Source organism: Sminthopsis crassicaudata, chromosome 5 (genome assembly GCF_048593235.1).
Source record: "Sminthopsis crassicaudata isolate SCR6 chromosome 5, ASM4859323v1, whole genome shotgun sequence".
Lineage (NCBI taxonomy): Eukaryota > Metazoa > Chordata > Mammalia > Dasyuromorphia > Dasyuridae > Sminthopsis > Sminthopsis crassicaudata.
The window spans coordinates 109,506,086-109,526,235 of NC_133621.1; the positions used below are offsets into that span (position 1 = coordinate 109,506,086).

The following is a 20,150-nucleotide window of genomic DNA, read 5'->3' on the forward strand; positions in this document are numbered from 1 at the left end:
AGCTTCATACTGGGAAGTAAGTGTACTAGGTTCTACAAGCATAAAGACAAAAATAAAGCAACAGTCCCAGTCTTCTGCCTCAATTTCTAGGCTGGAAGGGAAGCACAACAAGCAGGAATATAACAAATCAAACAAGAAGGAAAGGCAGTGATGACAAAAGGTTGATGGGAAACCCCTTGCTTACTTTGTCTCTAACTACAATATTTCAGAACTAGAACTGAATTAGAGAAGATGTCTTGAGTTACTTTACAGATCAGGAATCTGAAGCCTAAAACAATGCAATGATTTGCTGGCTTCCTCTCTAGGAAGAGGCCACTTGCGGCCAGAACAGCTTTCTGGGGATGGCCAGTGTCTACAAGCAAAGTGACCTCCTATAGTCCCTTTGAGGAATCCTAGAGTGACTAGGAGAATTTCTGAGGTTCCTGAATTAGCTCAAGGTGTGCAATATCATATCAAAGCAATGGAATAAATTAAATATTTTGGCACAAAACAAAAACCTATAGACTGTACCTCAGCTGTTACACGGAGATAGGGTTAAAAGGACTCCCATATTATCTAATAATTATGGTTTTAAACATCAATGATGGCTGGACTTAGCTGCCAATATATCTAGTCTGCAAACTAATTTAGGGGAAGATATTTTAACTTTAAGCTTCACAAGCTATCTCATATCTTTCAGTATATATGATCACCAGGTTCTCTTATCTAAGCAAAACATCATCCGGTGTCATAAATATTTCACCAAAAAAGAAAATCATGAAATTGATAATGACTTTCTAGAGAATTAAGATCCCCAAAATAACGAGCTGTGTACCTAGGCAACAAAAATGAGAAACTGAGCTTAGACAGCCTTCCTCTCATATTCCTCTCATGTGGCCTAAAACATCATAGGAAGTTAACTTCACTTCCAAAAGAATGGTTGTCTATCATACAGAATATGCAAAGACCTCTGAATAATCTTGTTCTAGATTCGGACACAGAACAAAAACTGTGTTTGTCTCCTGCAAAATGCCCTCCAGGCCACAGATCAGGATCAATTGTCTTTACTACTTTTCTTAACTTGTCAGAATCTTTTAGGCTCCCTGTCCAGGAGGTTAATTTTATCATCATTAAACATTCATGCAGCATTTGAGGTACCTCAAATGCTTTAACATGATTTTTATATTTTCTCTCCATGTGAATTAGTTTCTAAAGAAACTAAGGTATTGAAAGGAAAATTACTGGCCCAGGGTATCACTGTTAGTCTTGAAAAGGAGTGTGACCTAAGGGATAGAATTGGAATCAGGAAATCTGGGTTTGAAGTCTATCTTACTTATTTTCTAGCTCTGTGATAACAGGTAAATTAAACCTTGAGAGTCTGAGTTTCCTCATCTCTATAACTGGGATAAAAAATATCATACCTATCTCACAAGGTCATTGTGAGGAAAGGTGCTTGGCAAACCTTGAGAGGCAGGATGGGATAATAGAATGCACAATGGATTCAGAAATCAGTCAAGTCAACAAGCATTTATTAAGTACCAAGTATGTACCAGGCACAGCATTAAGCACTGAGGACATAGAAAAGGAAAGACAGACCCTTGCTATCAATGAACTCACAGTATAATGTAGGAGGCAACACACAACCATGTTCAAGCAAGATATGTATAGGTGAAGATAATCAACAGAATGAAAGATCTGGAACATTCCCCCTTCTGTACTCAATCTCACTGGTACTTCCCTACTGCCTACAAATATACCTATGCCCTCAACCTTAAAAAAAAAAAAAAAAAAAAAAAAAAAATACACCTAATTTTATTCATCCATTCTCTCTAGGTATCCTACCTTTTCTTTTCTCCTTTTTGAGGCTAAGTCTGTATACAATCAGTTCCTTCACTTCCTTTCCTCTCACTCTCTTTTCAACTCTCACAAACTGGCTTCCCAAGCTCACTTGTCAACTGAAATTGTTCTTCTAAAGTTACCAATGATTTTTATTGGCCAAATCTAATGGCCTTTTCTTAATGCTCATCCTTCTTGAACTCTGTATAGTTTTTGACATTGTCAATCACCTTCATCTCTAATATTTTCTCCCTAAGTTTTTGTTGAAATTGTTTTTTCCTGGTTCTCCTCCTACCTGGATGACTGCTTTGTCTGACTGTCTCCTCTGCAAGATCTTTACCCACATCATGCCTGCTATCCATTGGAGAATCCCCATTGCTCCGTTCTGGGCTCTTTGTCTTCTTCCTCTCCCCCTGCTTTCACTTTATGATCTCATCAGCTCCCTTAAATTCAAATATTCTCTCCATGTCAATCATTCTCTAGTCTAGATAAGTCCAGTCCTAACTTTTATCCAAACCTTCAGATTAACATTTCTAACTACCTATTGGACATTTCTTAAACTCAACCTGTCCAAAAGTGAGCTCATTTTCTTTCTCCAAAAATCTTTTTCTCTTCCAAACTCTATTGATGTTGAAGGTACTACCAGCTTCCCAGTCCATTAGACTTGCAATCTGTATACCATCCTTGACTCCTCTGCATCACATCTCTTATTCAATCTATTGCCAAATCTTTTCAACATAGCCCCTATATGCCTCCTCATTCCTCTGACACTATTACAGTTCTTTGTCACTCCGAACCTGGACTATTATAATAGCCTGACGATTATCTCTCTGCCTCAAGTCTCTACCTATTCCACTCCATCCTCCCCACTTGACTATTAAATATCTTCCCAAAGCACAGGTTTGACTATGTCCCATACCAGCATTCTTATTCAATAAACTTCAGTTGGTCCCTATCATCTCCAGGAACAAATAAAAAAAATCTATAATTATAATATTTATATTTGTAAATTATTATATTTATATGTATTACAAATGCATATAAATATAAATTAATATTCTATTCTATTATAAATATAATCTATTTAAATCTTCTAATACCTTACATCCCAACATCTATTCTATGATCCGGTAGGGCTAATCTCCTTGTTTCTTATAACATACTCCAGCTCTTAATCCTGACTATTTTGACTTGTCTTCTCCCATGCATAGAACTCCCCCCCCCCATCTTTGTTTATGGGCTTCCTTCAAGTCCCATATTTTTCCACAAGAAGCTTCTCCAATGCTTGTTAGTGTCTGTCTTTTCCTGATTACATACAAGACTCAACAAAAGCAAATAATGAATCCTCTGAAGCAGTTGCATGTCTTCAAATTCATATCTTTGAAGTTAGAATGATGCAAAATACATTGTTTCCAGACCAATGGAAACATGCATTGTTAATTCCAATAAGGGGATCACTTCAAAGAGAATTCAGTATTTGTATTAATCAGGGCCTCTGAGTTATCCTGTGCACATCTGGCTTGCACAAGTTTGTTTTCTTAGTTTTGCTACTTACCACTTGTATCACATTGGGCAAATCATTTCACCTCTCTGGGTCCCATTTCCTCATCTAAAATATGAGAGCATTGACTAGGTGGCCTCTAATATCCCTTCCTGCTCTAAACTCCTGATTCTATGATCCTTAAAGCACTATATAAACATGAGCTATTATTATTGGAAATCACAGCCTCCATAACACATAATTCACAGTCACCCCTTTACACAATCAGATATAAAACTCACAACAGCTATATGGATTATGTTGTCTTAAAATGGGACCATTTCTCCATCAAGTTTTGGATTTATTTTTCTAAGGCACAAGTAACAGAAGCATACTTCATTCAAAGTAATCCTGCCACATCATTTGTACTGCATGACACAATGGGATGTTTTGTGTTTTCCAGTGAACCTCAGAGCCTCATACTTGAAAGTGTACAGTCGACAGGATGACAAGCATACCACCAAGTAGGTGACATTTGAGAAGGGGCTACTGTGGCTCTGAAGGCCAAGACAAGTATTTCCATTATCACAGTTTCCAAAAGAGTGTAAACCTGAAAACGGAAAGCAAAGGTGTGAAGTCGAAGGACTGACACCAGGCAGAAGAAAGCTCTGACACCCTGTTCCTGTGATGGCCTTGTCTCCCAGCTGTCTGTCCTCAGACACAAACACACTGAGACAAATGAGCCTTCCAACCACAGGCTGGATCCCATCTGCTAGGAAGGCATAGAAAAAAAATGTAAATTCCACCATCAGCATCTTTTCAATACGAGGCAATATTTTCTTTTCTAAAATTCACTCTGCAAAGGAATGTTTCAATGTTCTAGCAAAAGAAAAAAGTAATTCAAGAAAGTATCTTTAATTCTGTCCCCAAAATGTTTAACTCCATTAATCATAATGTGCTGCCTCAGTTATTTATGTTGTTTCATGCTTAGCAGCAGGTGTCTCATTCTTCTCAACCAAATATTTAATTTTCAAAAGTAGCTTATATTATCCAAAGAGTATCTTACCAACAGCTCCACTTTAGAATGAAATTGGCTACATGTATAAAAGTCTACATAAACATTTAAAACAAAAAAAGTCTTTCCTGAATATTACATACAGACTTTACCTAATTTGTATTCCAGCCAACTCTCAGTATCATCCTTTAAGCCATTTCACCATTGCCATCAAGAGGAAAAAACTACAGTGTAAAAGACTATCTCAAATGAAACTGGACAGGTATTCACTATGAATATTTCTGCACATGTTGAACAGAACTGAACAGACATATCCAGTGGAACATTTGTGCATTTTCTAAGACACTAAGAAAAAAACAAAAGTTATTCCTTCTCCTTCTAGTTCTTGTAAACTAAAAAAAGTGTACATTAAACTCCACCAGTGTCCAAAATAACAGCTCAAGTCCTATATAGTAGAAGAGACGCAGTAGAAAAGTAAACTACTTTGCAAGGAACTGAACACTCAGTGCATGCCAATCAGTCAGAGAATGGTTGAATAAGTTGTAGTATGTGAATGTTATGGAATATTATTGTAAGCAACAATCAGCAGGATGATTTCAGAGAGGTCTGGAGAGACCTACATGAACTAATGCTGAGTGAAGTGAGTAGAACCAAGAGGTCATTGTACACTTAAACAACAAAATTATACTGTGGATCAATTCTGATGGACGTGGCTACTTTCAATGAGGTCATTCAGGCCAGTTCCAATAGACTGTATTGGAGAGAGCCATCTGTACCTAGAGAGCAGACTGTGGTGACTGAGTATGGATCACAACATAATATTTTCACTTTTTTGTGGCTGTTTGCTTACTTTTTGTTTTCTTTCTCACTTTTTTTTTTCCTTTTTGATCTGATTTTTCTTGTGCAGCATGATAATTATGGAAATACGTATATAAGAATTACACGTATTTAACATATATTACATTACTTGCTTTCTGGGGAAGGAGGGAGAAAAAAGTGGAATATAAACTTTTGCACAGGAGAATGCTGAAAACTATCTATGCATATGTTTTGAAAATAAAAAGCTTTTTAAAAAAGAAAAGAAAGAAAAGCAAACTACTTCCTAAGCAACTTCAAATAACAATATTATCAGTAAGATAGTCTTCCTTAACTCCAGTTAACACTTTTGAAATCCTCCCTGTATACCAGCACCAAATAGCTCAAGCTAGACACACTACTTTTCCCTAAATACTGTAGTATATCCCTCCTTCCAGGTGTCTTCCTATTCAAAAAGTGTCCTCTCCCTCTTCAATAGTCATGTAAATTTGATTACCTAAGGCCTATTTCTATCATTCAAAAATTATCTCAAAAATCACAATTCCTCTTTGAAACCTAGCACACCAACCAGAAGAGATTTCTTCTTTCTCAAAGCAGCCAGAGAATTTATTTGGGAGTTACTCCAAAATGACTTGAATGTGTGCTGTACCTGACACAATTAATGACCTTTCCATTTTGAATGCTCTCATGACCCTAATCTCTTTTCATTTCCTTCTACCCTCTCAAATTGGCTCCTTCTCAGACATTTATGCTGGTCCTTGATTCAGATGATGATCATATCAGTGGATTTTCCTCAAGGCTCTATCTCCTTCTGTATCTCAAGAAAATCATAAAGGAGAGAAATGGACCCATATTTGCAAAAATGTTTGATAAAGCTCTTTTTATGATAGCAAAGAATCAGAAAAATGAGTAGATGCCCATTAACTGGCTGAAGAAATAATAGAATATTATTGTTCTATAAAAAATTGATGAACAAGCTGAGATTAGAAAGATATGGAAAGATTTATATGAACTGATGCTGAGGGAAACTAGAAGAACCAAGGATACATTGTACATAATAACAGCAAGAAAATGCAATGATCAACTATGAAAGACCTAGTTCTTTTTAATGGTTCAGTGATCCAAAGCAATTCCAATAGACTAGACAGAAAATGCTGTCTGCATCCAGGGAAAAAAAAAAAAAAAAAAAAAAAAAAACTAAGGAGACTAAATATAAATCAACACATGCTATATTTACTTATTTTTTCTGCATTTTTCTCTCCCAACATGATTCATAAAGCAATGTATATTAAAAATAAACAACTACAATTAAAAAAGAAAAAAAGCTCTGTCTCCTACTCTCCCACCATTTGTCTTGATAATCTCACCAGCTCCAGGGGTTTAATTCTCCCAGTCACATATAAATACTTCAAGTCCAATCTCTCTCTTAAGCTTCTAGCTTATGCTGCCTATAGATCACTTCAAAGAGAATATCTCAGAGATATCCTGAACTGATCCCATTTAGCTTTCTCTTTAAGCCCTTCCCTCTTCTAAACTTTTCTATTTCAGTTATAGGCACCACCATTTTTCCTATCTCCAGGTCTATGACCTCAGTATAATCGTGGACTCATCACTCTTTGTCAGCTCATCTATGTTTATTTAATGATTTACTAAATCTTGCTTTTTCTAGCTGCATATCTCTCACATTGACCCCCTTCTCTGAACTCACATAGTAACCTCTTTAATCCAAGTCCTCATCACTTCTCACCTTGATTATTTCAATGGCCTCCTAATGGGCCTCCCTATATTAAGTCTTTCCTCATTCTAATTCATCCTATGTATTGCTGCCAAAATAATTTTTCTTAAATGTAAATCTGACTTACTAAGCCAACTCCAGTTATCTATCTATTGTCTCTAGGATAAAAAAAATCTGTTTAATTTTAAAATGACAATACAATATAGTCCCAATCGTCACTGGACAGTACTCTTCCTCCTACACGCTTTGATCTCAAACAATCAGGCCTTTTCTCTTTTCTTCACACATAATACTGTATCTCCACTATCTGAGCTTTGGCCTACACCATTCCCCATACCTGGAATGTACTTTCTCTCTACTTCACAGAGTTATCTTCTTCAAAAGACGTAGCTCCAGCAAACTACTCTATATGAAGTCTTTCTTGATTACTTTCACCTGCTAGTATCTTCTCTCCTAAGCTTATATCTAACTACACTTCATAGACAAGGCAACCCAAAAGTCTTAATATAGTTTTAAGCTTTAACAGCATAAACTAAGACTTTTTGGAGCCCTGTATTTTTATTTATTTGCTTGAGGTCTATGTTGTATGTATTTATGTATTTTTTAATCTCTGCATTAGAATAGAAGCAGCTTGCAAATAGGGACTGTTTCCTTCTTTGTACCTGCATTTCCAGTCCCCGGAACCTAGTGGGAGCTCAAAACATATTTGCTGATCGATTATTTGAAGGTACTGACCATGTCAGCTTTTTTTTTTCTATATTCTACAGGCAGCTCATGCTCAATCAATGTTTCTTTACAGAAAAGCCTAAATATCTACTACTGCTCCAAGCAACTGAAGAAAGTGCTCTCTTGTTCCAAACCATTTTATGAACTTGTAAGTAAAATCACACTTGACATGGGAGCTAAACTAGTAGGCAAACAGATGAAATTTGGGTTAAGGGAATTGTCCTAAATTGCTGATGAATGCAATAAAGAAGAAAAGGAAGGAAAGTGAAAAATACAAGAAATTTTTAAAAGAAGAATAAATCATTTTACAACATCAGAGAAATTACCCTACTTTAAAAAAAAACATGGAATTAGATTCTATGTTTAGCATGCTCATTTTGCACATCTAATCTGTCTTTTTTTCATTGATCAAATAGCTTATGATAACATTACTATGAACAAGCTATAATATTTCCAATGAATTCAAAAACTGCAAGATTTTCTAAACCAGTACTAACTCCTGGAAAGGTGTATAAGAAAATAGAAAATACCACATAATTAAGAGAGGCAAGGTAATACGTATAATTCTGCAATGGAAAATTTCAGCCTTTCATTTGAATTTCATATTAATACCTTGTCCTATGTAATTTGAAATATAAATTCACAAGGAATGAACTATATAGAGAACTAGACAAATTAAAGGCACAATTCAAAAACTTTATGATAAAATTAGCTATAAACATAATATGTCATCAAAAACCATTTATAAGACTAGTATGTACTTATGGAGATTCATTTCTTAAATATATAGCTCATCAGGCAAAAAGGGAGCAATTATGTTCTAATTAATTAATTAAAATCCTCCATATATAACTTATACTTCTAAAATCTTATCAAAGGAACTTATACATAAGCTTATAATATCCATAAAACAATGGAGCAAGCATAGTAATTACAAAATTATCTAGAAATGTAACTGATTTCTGTGAGTTAAAAGACATGCCCAGGAAATAGTGAGACATATACCCTTTGAAAATCAGGTCTACTCATATGCAGTAGGAAACTAGGTCATGAGAACTTTGGTAGTTGCTAGATGTCCATGATAGCACTAGATTGCCTGATAATTAAATTCTCTTCTAAGCCTTCCTGTCATTAAAGATAGTATTTGGGAGGTGACACTTTTCTAAAACGTATGCTTTATCAATATCTTTTAAAAGAGAACCTCACCTGCAGAACATCTTGTATCTTGACCCAAACATCTGCCATATCATACAATTTGATATCTTCATGCTGAGTTGATGGAGGCACAACAGTCTGCTGGAGGTATCCGAGGACCACGGAGTGTGCAGCAGCCACAGCATTAAATTTGTCAAAGAGAAGCTCCAGAAGCTCCAGAAGCAATCTACAGTGCAAGAGAGAAATGGTTTTCGTTCTTCTTCAAGGAAAAAAACAAACATATTGACAATTGAGAAGAAAGGGATCAAATATCTCTAAAACTGAAAGTTTCTTTATAGATTCTATGGTCCAACTCCTTCGTTTTATACATAATAAAACTGGATATTCAAAAAAGTTAAGTTACTTCACAGTCAAGTTCCACAGGCAGTCAATGGTGAGGCTTGTAATAAAACTCCTATTTACAGAGTGTGTACCCTATCAAGTTCACATAGACATAAATGTTAGATATTAAAACTAGAGACACTATGAAGCACAATAGATCAGCTTTTATATACAGTTGAAGCCATTCCCTTCCTATAAATTAGGCACTTTCTAATGCATATTGACTTTTTCCAATACCAAAGCAATTTTATCACCTGCCACTTAAGCAGCAAGGTGCACAACAACAAAAAAAAAAAGCAAACCCATAACCACGTTTTAAAAAACCTAACATTGACTCAAGAAAATTGTCTAGGTCACATACATTTCATTCACTGTAATACATTAGGGCACAATTATTAGTGTACCAAATTTACAAAAAAATAAAAAACAGCTCAAGACACAAAGAGAAAGAGTTTTACTCAAGATCATGAAGATAAATGGATGAAAAACAAAGTGTCATCTAACACCCATTAAACTGACAAATATGAGAAAAGATTAAAATGACAGAATAGGAAGCTCCCCACAAGGTGCATATGAATCAATCCAAGTGTTCTGAAAAACAATTTGCATTGATACTAGAAAAATCAAGAAAACATACATATCCTTTGACCCTATGCTATGGTTGGGTAAAGACAGAAAAGTCCCATTTGGGCCAAAATATTCATTAATAATACTTCTGGTGGTAGGAAAAAAAATCATGAAATGACTGAACAGACTATTATATATTATATTACACAAATACAATAAAATAATGTTACACTGTAAGAAATAAAGGATATGTGAAGAATGTGGAGAAACTTGAAAAGATTTATATGAACTGATACAAAAAAAAGTAAAACAGAATTAAGAGAACAATTTACACAAAGACCATAATAATGTAAAGAAAAGCAGTACTGAAAGATATCAAAATAGTAAGCAATGCCATGATAAAAGGATTATCAGTTTACAGCTACATAGAACCTTAAATGATTCTCTCCAAACTTATTTTGCAGGCAAGAAAACTGAAATTCAGAAGTGACTTGTCTAACATTACTCAAGTAGTATGTAAGAAAGATGGGATTTTACCCCAGTTCTTATGACTCAACTGCAGTGCTATTTCCTTTCCATCAGATGGTAGTCCACTGGAGCAGAATGATTCTTTTTTTTTTTTTAATAGTTTTTATTTACCAGATATATGCATGGGCAATTTTACAACACTGACAATTGCTAAACCCCTTATTCCAATTTTTCCCCTCCTTCCCCTGCCCCAGATGGCAGTCGGCTAATCCATGTTAAACATGTTAGAGTATAAACTAAATACAATATATGTATATATGACCAAACAGGAGCATAATGATCCTTAAGAGACCAGTGGGTTGATTTGTTTTGCTTAAATTAAAAAAGAGGGATCTCTGACAAGAGATAGGAGTCAATGGTTAGCAAAACACAGATGCTAAATATATATTTTTTAATTTTTATCTTCTTTTAAAAAACAAATACTACAAACAAAATTCTAGCTACCTCTTTTTACCTTAAAATTCCAATTCAAGACATGGGTACATTTAAAAGTGACCATCAGTCTCCAGTTTACTGAACAATAACTGATCCATTTCAGGGACTACACTGCTTTGTTGAAAGCATTAAGCCCTGTACCAAGCGTATAGTAAATGCTTAATAGTAGGTACAAAGTTTCTGCTTAATTAATTAATTAATTAACTTATTCACTATTCACCTCTCATTGTGAAAGCCTGCAACTCTCTATGTGTATTATATCCTTTCCTTGCTAGGATTCTCTGGGCAATTTTTTTCAGTGACCTTGATTTCTAGGTTCTTAGAAGGTTATCCTAATAATGACATCTTTGAAATGAAGTAAACTGTCCATACCACTGTCAGAGTTCTACTGGCTGGCCCCCAAAAGTTCTCTTTATATCATCTATCCTCTGCCACAGAACAGTTTCTTCTAGAATATAGCTGACCATCTCTAGGAGAATTTAACTCAGGAGTTTCATACATACAAAACAAAACCTGCTTCTCTTACATTATCTATGTCCCTTAGCCTTCATTGATCAATCTCTCTCTGCTGAACTATCATACTCTATACCCAATTATTATGCATTGCTTTATGGTGATTCATACAGAAGTCTAAAACATAATGCTCCTTAAAGTCAGGAGTCATGACTTACATAGATCTCTCTCAGAGCCTAGCACAGTGCCTTGCACATTGCTCAACAAGTAATTGTTAAATGAACAAATGAATTCAAAAAATAGTGACAGAGAATTATAGGAAATATTCATTTGTAAAATCTAGATGCATAGTTCCTGAAAAGATTTATAAACCAACCTGAAAAGTAGAAATGAGAGCACATCAGAAGTGTCAATTAACAAGATTTTATTATCATCCATAAGAGGCTGTAACCACATCTCATCAAAACGTACAGCATATAATCTGTTCCTATGGCTTCTTTACTGCCCAATTATTGTAATTAATGTGCCAATGCAAAAGTCCATAACTACCTTGTGATAAAACACCAACTTACATTTGACATTGTAATTTAGAAGAAAAAGAATCAATGGAAATTTATATATTGATCTACATTGCATATGTACATATATAAAATAGTATAGGTGACCAGTTATTCTAACCTTTCAAATAGCAGGTTTTTCTTTATCCTTTCCAGTCTGCAGTTGATATTTACACAATTAATTATACCAATTTTTGCTTCCCTTATATGTTGCTGAAATGTTCTCATAATATCATCCAATGGGAAAACAGATGAGAGTAATGTTTCTCAGGGATAAGTTGTAAGTTAGGAACTAATTTGTACCACTTAAAATCAATTTCAAATATTATTTGGACCCAGAAACATTATGCTAACCGAGTGAGGCTACATTTGCACACAAGACCAAAAAGAGTAAATTTAGTTTAAAACAAAATACTTGTAATGAAAACACTTGTTTAATATCTAAAGAAAAACCTTGAAATGAGTACATATGATTTCTTCCAATTAACCCTGTCATGGAGCAGAAACACCCAGAGGAATAACTGATAGCTGGCTGTGCCCCATTGGCATTCTCATGCTGCTAAGAGAATTTGTGAAAGACTATCCCCACCCCATACCCAGCCAGGTGGGTAGATCCCCTCGTAGTGACTTTCTGGGAGGACACAGACAAGAGTTTCAAAGAATGCTCAGGAAGAGATGGAATGTAATCTTAGTATACAGAAAAGAATAATCAATCAATGAGGTCACAGATTCAGGGGTGCCCTGCGATATATTAGCAACATCTAGCCCCTTCCGTTTCTAGCTGCTACATCACGAAGAAATTGCAGGTCAGTCACTGCAATATGACAGACAAGACAGCCTAATAGTGAAGGCTGGAAACTCAGAAGATCCAGATCCAACTCCTAATTCCATCCCAGAGCCGTTGCTTAACTACCAATGGTGAATCACTTCATTAGAAAAAGCAGGGATACTGGGAAAGAAACAAGTGGGAGAGCACCAGGGAGTAAGTGTCTGACCAGGGATTGGCCATTTCTGCTTCTTTCAGCCAAAAGAACCTCATACCACATCACACACCAAGTCCTACTCAGCAAAAGAAAATCCTTAGAGCTCTTACAGAACAAGGAGATGACACCTATTTTTAAGCTAGTATCTGATCATCTAAGTAAAAAGTGATAGCTTAATAGTACATCACCTCCTCAATTGTGAGACATGAGAGGGACACAGAGATAGAGGTAAACAGAGACAGTCAGAAACAGGGAGAAGAGGGAAACATAAGATGAAGGCAGAGGAAATGTATCATTTTCAAAAAAATGGAAAAGACCAGAGATGACATTATTTAAAAATAAATAAATAAATAAAGCCAACAAGAATAGTAGCAATGTCTGAATATTTCTAAAATGTCTGTATTAACAATGGTTTATGCATGACAGGTAATCCTGATGAAGATTTAAGAAGATTTGAGAAGACAAGATTTTAACAAATAGTTTTTTATAATTGGCCCCATCTTTAAAGTCATACAACCGAATCAGAAGTGTCAAGAAAAGAACATCTTGGCGTTGATTATTTATTGATTTCTAAAAATGCATTTGATTCAGAGTACAATGTTATCTCAGAGGTGCTTCTCAATTAAGATCTCTTCCATGTACATAAGAATCAAACAGAACATTATTAGAGATGTAACAGCAAAAGTAACTTTGTTCAATGATCCCACAAGTATTGATATCAAGTAATGTTTTTAATAGGAAGATATATCTATATCTATCTATCTATATCTACATATAGATTTTTCTATCAAAGGATTTTTCTAGTATCACAAATGTTCCCCCATAGGATCCAACTATAAGAAGGATTATTCGTGGTAAGTTTGGGGCTCTCTCAATGTTACTATCCCATGATTATATAGCACTTATTTTTATTCTAACAATGCCACTGTTATACTTTTGTATCATGCTTATCTTTCATTACTAATAAACTTTTTGGTCTTCATAAAACTAATACTTTTTATCCCTGTGCAAAAACCAGCAATACATTTACAGGATCAGAGTTAGAGCCAAGAAGGAATATTGGAGGTTATCTAAGTTAGATTGGAAATTTTTAATTAAGTGACCTTTAAGGGAAGAAATGTTGAATGAAGGTGGTAAAGGGAGAATCTAGAAGCAATTGCGAGAGAACAAAAAATATTCCAACTTACTATATTCAGTGCTTCAGAAGGAGAGAAGGTATGGCTAAAGATTGAAAGAATAACTGCAGACGCAGTGTTGTCACAGGGAAGACTAAGGATAGTAGGATAGTATATAGAAGGAGTCTGAAAGTAAGGGTCCAAGATAAATGGAAATTTTTTTCACTATGGAATGGGAATTGCATAGAGCACAATGGAAGCTATGTTTAATGGTGAAGATAAAAATATCAATAATGAAGAGAAAAAAAAAGGATCATAACAATAGGTGAAAAAGAAAAAGATGAGAGATGAAGGAGAAGAAATTGAAATAAAAATGGGAAGAAGAAAGAAGAAAAAGATAAGGAAAAGAGAAATCAGAATGAGAACAGACTAATAATAATAATAATAATTCCTTATTTTTATAATGTTTTACAATTTTCCAAGTAATTTCACTTTATTGTCACATTTGATCTTCATAGCAACCCTATGAATTAGAATTATCACCTACATATATATTTATAATGACATCATTAAATTAATTTCTCAAGGTCATAGACCCATGAGAGCAGCATGAGGGTAGTGGGCTTGATTTCAGAAGAGACTTGACTTTTAGTTCCACTTCTTACACTTATTAGCTATAGCGTTACTTCTGAGCTTCCATTTCCTCATTTGCAAAATGAAAATAACACCTTTTTTATAATAATCTTCACATAGTTTTTTTGAGGATTAAAAGAGTTAATCTAACATTTTTTTTGGTAACCTGTAAAGTCATATAAATGTAAGCCATGATATAAATATACTGGCTATTAAACCCAGGTCTTATGGTTTTTCTTATTACACAGTGCTGACTCTTGGGAGAAGAGTTAAACAAGGAAGATTCAGAAGCCAAAAATCTTCTTGGTATAAAACTTTTCATTAGATTACAATATAAGTTTGTTCCTTCCTTCTTTTCTCCCTCTCTTCCTCCCTCCTTCCCTACAGACTTCCCTTCTTTCCTTCTTCCTTCCCTCTCTTCTTCCCCCTCTTCCTCCCTCATTTCTTTCTTCCTTCCCTCCCTCCCTCCCTTCCCATTCTCTTCCCTCTCTCACTCCTCCTTTTGTCCCTCACTCCCTCTTTCTCTCTCCCTCTCCCTTTTCCTCTCTTTTTCTCTCCATCTTCCTTTCCCTTTCCCTTCAAACATTGCTATTGTGTTCCTACTGGCATTTAAAAAAAAATAATGTCATCCCTGGTCTTTTCCATTTTTTTGAAAATGATACACTTCCTGCTGTCCTCATCCTATCTCTGCAGCTCTTTCACATATTTTGAGAATTTATAACCAAGTAACCATGTCACCTCCAGCAAACATTTCTTCTTTAGAAACTCAAATCAGGTGCAGCTAATATTTCTAGGTCTGCCTTTTCAAGATGCAAAATTGGGAAAATTTCTTCTCTAGTAGTTTTTAAAATATATTTTATATATTCACTAGTTACATACTTATTCAAGATAGTTGAGATATTAAAGAATTGATTAGCAAGTATTTGTTAAGTGCTTATTATGTATCCTGAAGGCAGGGGTAGCAATCTTGATCTCAGACAAAGCAAAAGCAAAAATTAACTTATTGAAAAGAAATAATTGAGGAAATCACATTTTGCTGAAAGATACCATATACAATGAATTAATATCAATATTGAACATTTATGCCTTAAATACCATAGATACAAATTCTTAAAGGAAAAGTTAAATGAGCTATGGGAGGAAACAGAAAAAAGAAATATACTAGGAGACTTCAATTTACTCTCTCTCTCTCTCTCTCTCTCTCTCTCTCTGATCAATTAAATAAACCTAAGCATAAGATAAACAAGAAAAAATTTAGGAAATGATTAGAAAAGTAAGAGATAATAGACCTCTGAAAATAATTTGAGCAAAAGTCTCTCTCAGCCTCAATTTCCTCGTTTGTAAAAAGGAAAGGATTATCATAAGGATCAAACAATACATGTAAATATACATAAACATATGTAAATATGTAAAATATATATATATATATAAAGATATTTTGGGGTATCAGGAATGGTGAGTTCATAAATGTTGAATATGAAACAAATAAGAAATAGAGAAAGATAATGGACAGAGATGTACAATTGGATTTCAGGAGGGAAGACAAGGCTAGAGATTTAAATTTGAGACTTATTAGTTTCTAAATATCAGGTGAAGCAATGAGAAATAGATCTCCTCTCTTCCCTGTCTCTGTATGTCTCTCTCTGTCCCTTTCTGTATCTCTCTCTAGCTCTCTCTAAATGCACACACACACACACACACACACACACACACCCTCTCTGAACAAATTTAGGGAGAGATGGAAAAGACAATAGCTAAAAAAAAAAAAAAAGAACAACAACAACAAAAACACACAACAAAAAAATGGGAGGTTAGGGGGTGGGGGATGGATGGGAGCTATAAAGCAAGGATTATGTCCTATCAGAAAAGCAGGAAAGTTAAGGGTGGGGGGGAGGGAAAAGGAGTTAAGTTAAAAACATAAAACATTGTAAAATCAAGAAAAACAGGGATTTAGAAAAAGTCACTGGACTTGGTAATTAGGAAGTCTCTGGTGATTATAGGGAGTGCAATGTTATTAAAGTGGCAGATATCAAAAAAACTATAAATAGTTATGGAGAGATTTAGTTGTCAAGAATTAGAATCTGAACATGTGGACTACTAATTCCAGAAAAATTTTAAGACCATGTTCTTTTCTTAAGTTAATAATAATGATGTATTATATGCTACAAAACAATATTTCATACAGGACTACCACTAAGGAACTCACTTCTTTTATCTAAATATTAACATATGAATTATATTGGTGTCTCCTTCCACTAAAAAATAAAAAATAAAAAAATAAACAAAAACCTGGCAGAATGGTAGAAAGGATATTTTTAAGGAATATGTGTCACTGATTAAAAAAAAAAAAAAAAAAAAGCAAGAGTATATGATCCAAAGACACTTTAACACACTGTGAAAAATGGTTAATATGTAAGATAAGGAGAAAAAGTCCCCCAAATCTAAATTTAGCACACACGAAACCTTAAATTCGTCCTTTGGCCAGAAAATGCAGTGCTGCAGCCAAAAATATGTTGGACTTGGTCACGAAGCAAAGATATCCATGAGGTATAAATCAGTTCAGTTTTGCTATGTACCTACTGAAAACTTAATTTCAGGATCCTCTACTTTCCTATTGACAGGCAAAGACAATAACCAAATCCTCTCCTGCCAAATCCATAAATGTGCAATAATACCAAATAAACTGATTATAATTATTCCATGAAACAATGGATTCAGCTATTCCTCCATATATATACCATGCTGTACCATCAACGATGCTGACTACTCGGTAGTTATTTTTCACTTCAAGAGGATCATATATCACTAATCATTAAAAGTTTATAATACTATTTTCAAGTGTCCTGAGTTTTCTAATGGCAACAATTCAATAATGGGTCTTTAAGTAAAAGGGTAAGAGACAATATAGAAATGTAATCAGCAGCCACCATCTCCACTCAGAAACAGACAAGAGGAAATACCTTTTGAGAAACAGAATGAGATATGAGCTCAAGTCAGATCTTGGTTCTAATCTGAGCTATGCAATTAATTATTTGTGTGATTTGGGGGATGTCACATAACTTCTCTGGGTGGGATTTTCCCCATTTGTAAAGGGCCAGAATTATCTAGCTGACCTCTAAATCTCCTTACTGTTCTAAAATGTGAAGGAAGAATCAATGAAAGAGAATTCAAATAAGCAAATTCAGACATAGGAATAACTTTTTAATGGCTTTTTAAAAATATCACTAGACTAACAGAAAAAACTATTCAATTTTCTTTCCTAAAGCTGTTCAGGAATATAATAGACAGGTATTTGTCTGAAACAGTTTTGGAACTATCTGAATGAAGAGGGTTGGTTTGGACAGCCTCTTAAATCCCCCTCTAGCTCTGTAAAAGGGCATCCCTGAAGAGAGAAGCACAAAGGTCTCTTTTCAGCACACTCTTTTCTCTGGCTCCTTTTCTTCAATATATTTTATTACATTATAATAGCACAATCCTATAGTAGTCAAGTTTAACTTAAAGTTTAGCTTACCTTTTGTCATTTTAGCTTTTGTTCTCAAATTAAATATCCCTTCTACTCTCTACAGCAATAATTTTTAAATGGCTTTCAAATATTTACATTGCATTCTCTTCAGAGCCCTATATCCCTCAAAGCACTTTGGAAGCATACCATTCCATAAAGCATCTTGTGTTAAAGTAATGAAATTAAGTCATAAAGAAACCAACAGACAAAGGTCATGTGGCAAATCAGTGACTAAACTTGGGAAATAAATCCAAGTTCCTAAACTTTCAATCACACTGCTTTAAACTCAGATTCTACAGAGACTCCAGATGAGTTTAAAAAAAAAAAATTTCTGACGACCCCAAGGTCAATGGCTTGTGAGTTAATGTTAGTTTTATTCAGTTTCACAGCCACAGATTGCAACATTAATCATAACCAATCATCTCACAAATACCTATATCTAATCACAGTGCAAACTATGTGAGAATGAGGATAGATGGAGGGAAATAAATACATATTCTAGGAACACTGAACAAAATAATCTTCACAACTACAAGAAACATCCTGGTTTAATGGAAAGAATTGTGGCCTGGGGAACAGGAAACCTAGGTCCTAGTCTTCTCTCCATCCATCATCATTCATGTGACTTCTAGAAAGTCATTTAATTTCTCTAAGCCTACAGATGTCTGATATGTGAAATAGAAAGAGATCAATAACTAGATTTTAAACCACACTTGTGTTCAAAGAATTCCATGTAATATGGGACATGAAAAATAACAGAATTTCCTACTTCAGAGAATGTTAAAAGAACCAAATGAGATGCCATATGTGTATGGCACAATGGGCCTAAAGAATAAGGACCCCCAGATTAGGATCCTGACCCTGAGGCCTCCTAGGTGTATGCTGGAGGTCCCCTCCTCATCTGCTACTACGGAGACTACCTATATTCTCAGGCTCTGCTTCTTACTCTAGAGCTCTTTCTCTACCAGGTCCCAGCAACCTCCTCATCCTGCAGCCTTAGGTGGTTAGTCTCTAGCTCCACTCCTGACAAGACTTCCTTCCACTTCTTCCCTTTAATCCTTTTCAGGTTCTTTGTTGATATATTGTCTTCTCCTATTAGAATATACAGTAAAAAGCAGGAGTTGTTGTGTAGGGGTTTTTGCTTCTATATTTGTATTCTAGTGCTTAGCACAATGCCTGCCACGTGGGAAGCATTAATATATACTTGCTGACTTCACTATGTCACAGTGTTGTTTAAAGGAAAGGTCTACATAAACCTTAGAACTAAGTGGAGTTACTAAAATAACTGAGAGGCATCAGAGTGTGGCAGATAGAGAAGAATATGAAGCTAGGAAGAGGCTGGATCAAATACGCCCTTTGATAGATATTAGCCATATGACTCCAGTCAAATCACATAACCTCTCAAAATTTTGGGCAATTAGTTATCAACTTTCACTGGTAGAGAAAGCTTCTTCACCAAGTTCCTCACACCAGCGCAAGCACAGAGGTTCCTCTACCTAATATTCTGTGAAGGCTGGGAGTGGGAGGGGGGGGAATAGAGAAGGAAGATAAGGTAACATGAAAAGGGAATAAGATGGAGGGAAATTCACAAATAGAAATTATAATCTGGAATGTGAATAGAATGTTTATAACAGCTTTTTGATGACAAAGAACTAGAAATTGCAGGGATGCCCATCAATAAGGGTATGACTAAACAAGTTATGGTGTATGATTGTGATAGAATACAAGAAATATATATATATATGTATGCTATAAGAAATGATGAGTTCAAGGATCTTAGAAAGGCATGGACAAACACGTACGAGATGATGAGCAAAGTAAGGAGAATCAAGAAAACACTATACAGTAATAGCAATGCTGTATATATAAATATATATGTAATATGTATATGTATATATATATATATATATATATATATATTATGTGTTTGTTTGTATATATATATATATATATATATATATATATGTGTGTATATATATATATATATATATATATTTGTGTCTAAGGTAGCTATCTCTAGAACAAGGAGGAGGAAAGGAAGACAAAAATGAAAAAAAATTTACATGATAATTTTGTTGTATATTTGGAGGAAATAGTAAGTGCTACATTATAGATTTATAGTGCCATGTAAAATCATCTCTTTTATTGTGCTGTATTATAGAAATGCTTGTTTTGTTCCGTGAATTGAAGATAAAATAAATTTTAATAAAATAAACTTAATAAACAAAAAGAATGTCAAGTTTTATAAAAGAAT

At 34.6% G+C, this 20,150-nt stretch overlaps 1 protein-coding gene across 1 annotated transcript in view; it reads right to left on the bottom strand.

Annotated features, from left to right (window-relative positions):
• The window catches only part of EXOC4 (exocyst complex component 4), a 911,913-nt gene that overhangs the window by 787,179 nt on the left and 104,584 nt on the right, over window positions 1-20,150 (bottom strand). Inside the window, 1 exon segment of the mRNA XM_074267888.1 lies at window positions 8,794-8,968. Coding sequence (XP_074123989.1) covers window positions 8,794-8,968 — 175 coding nt within the window.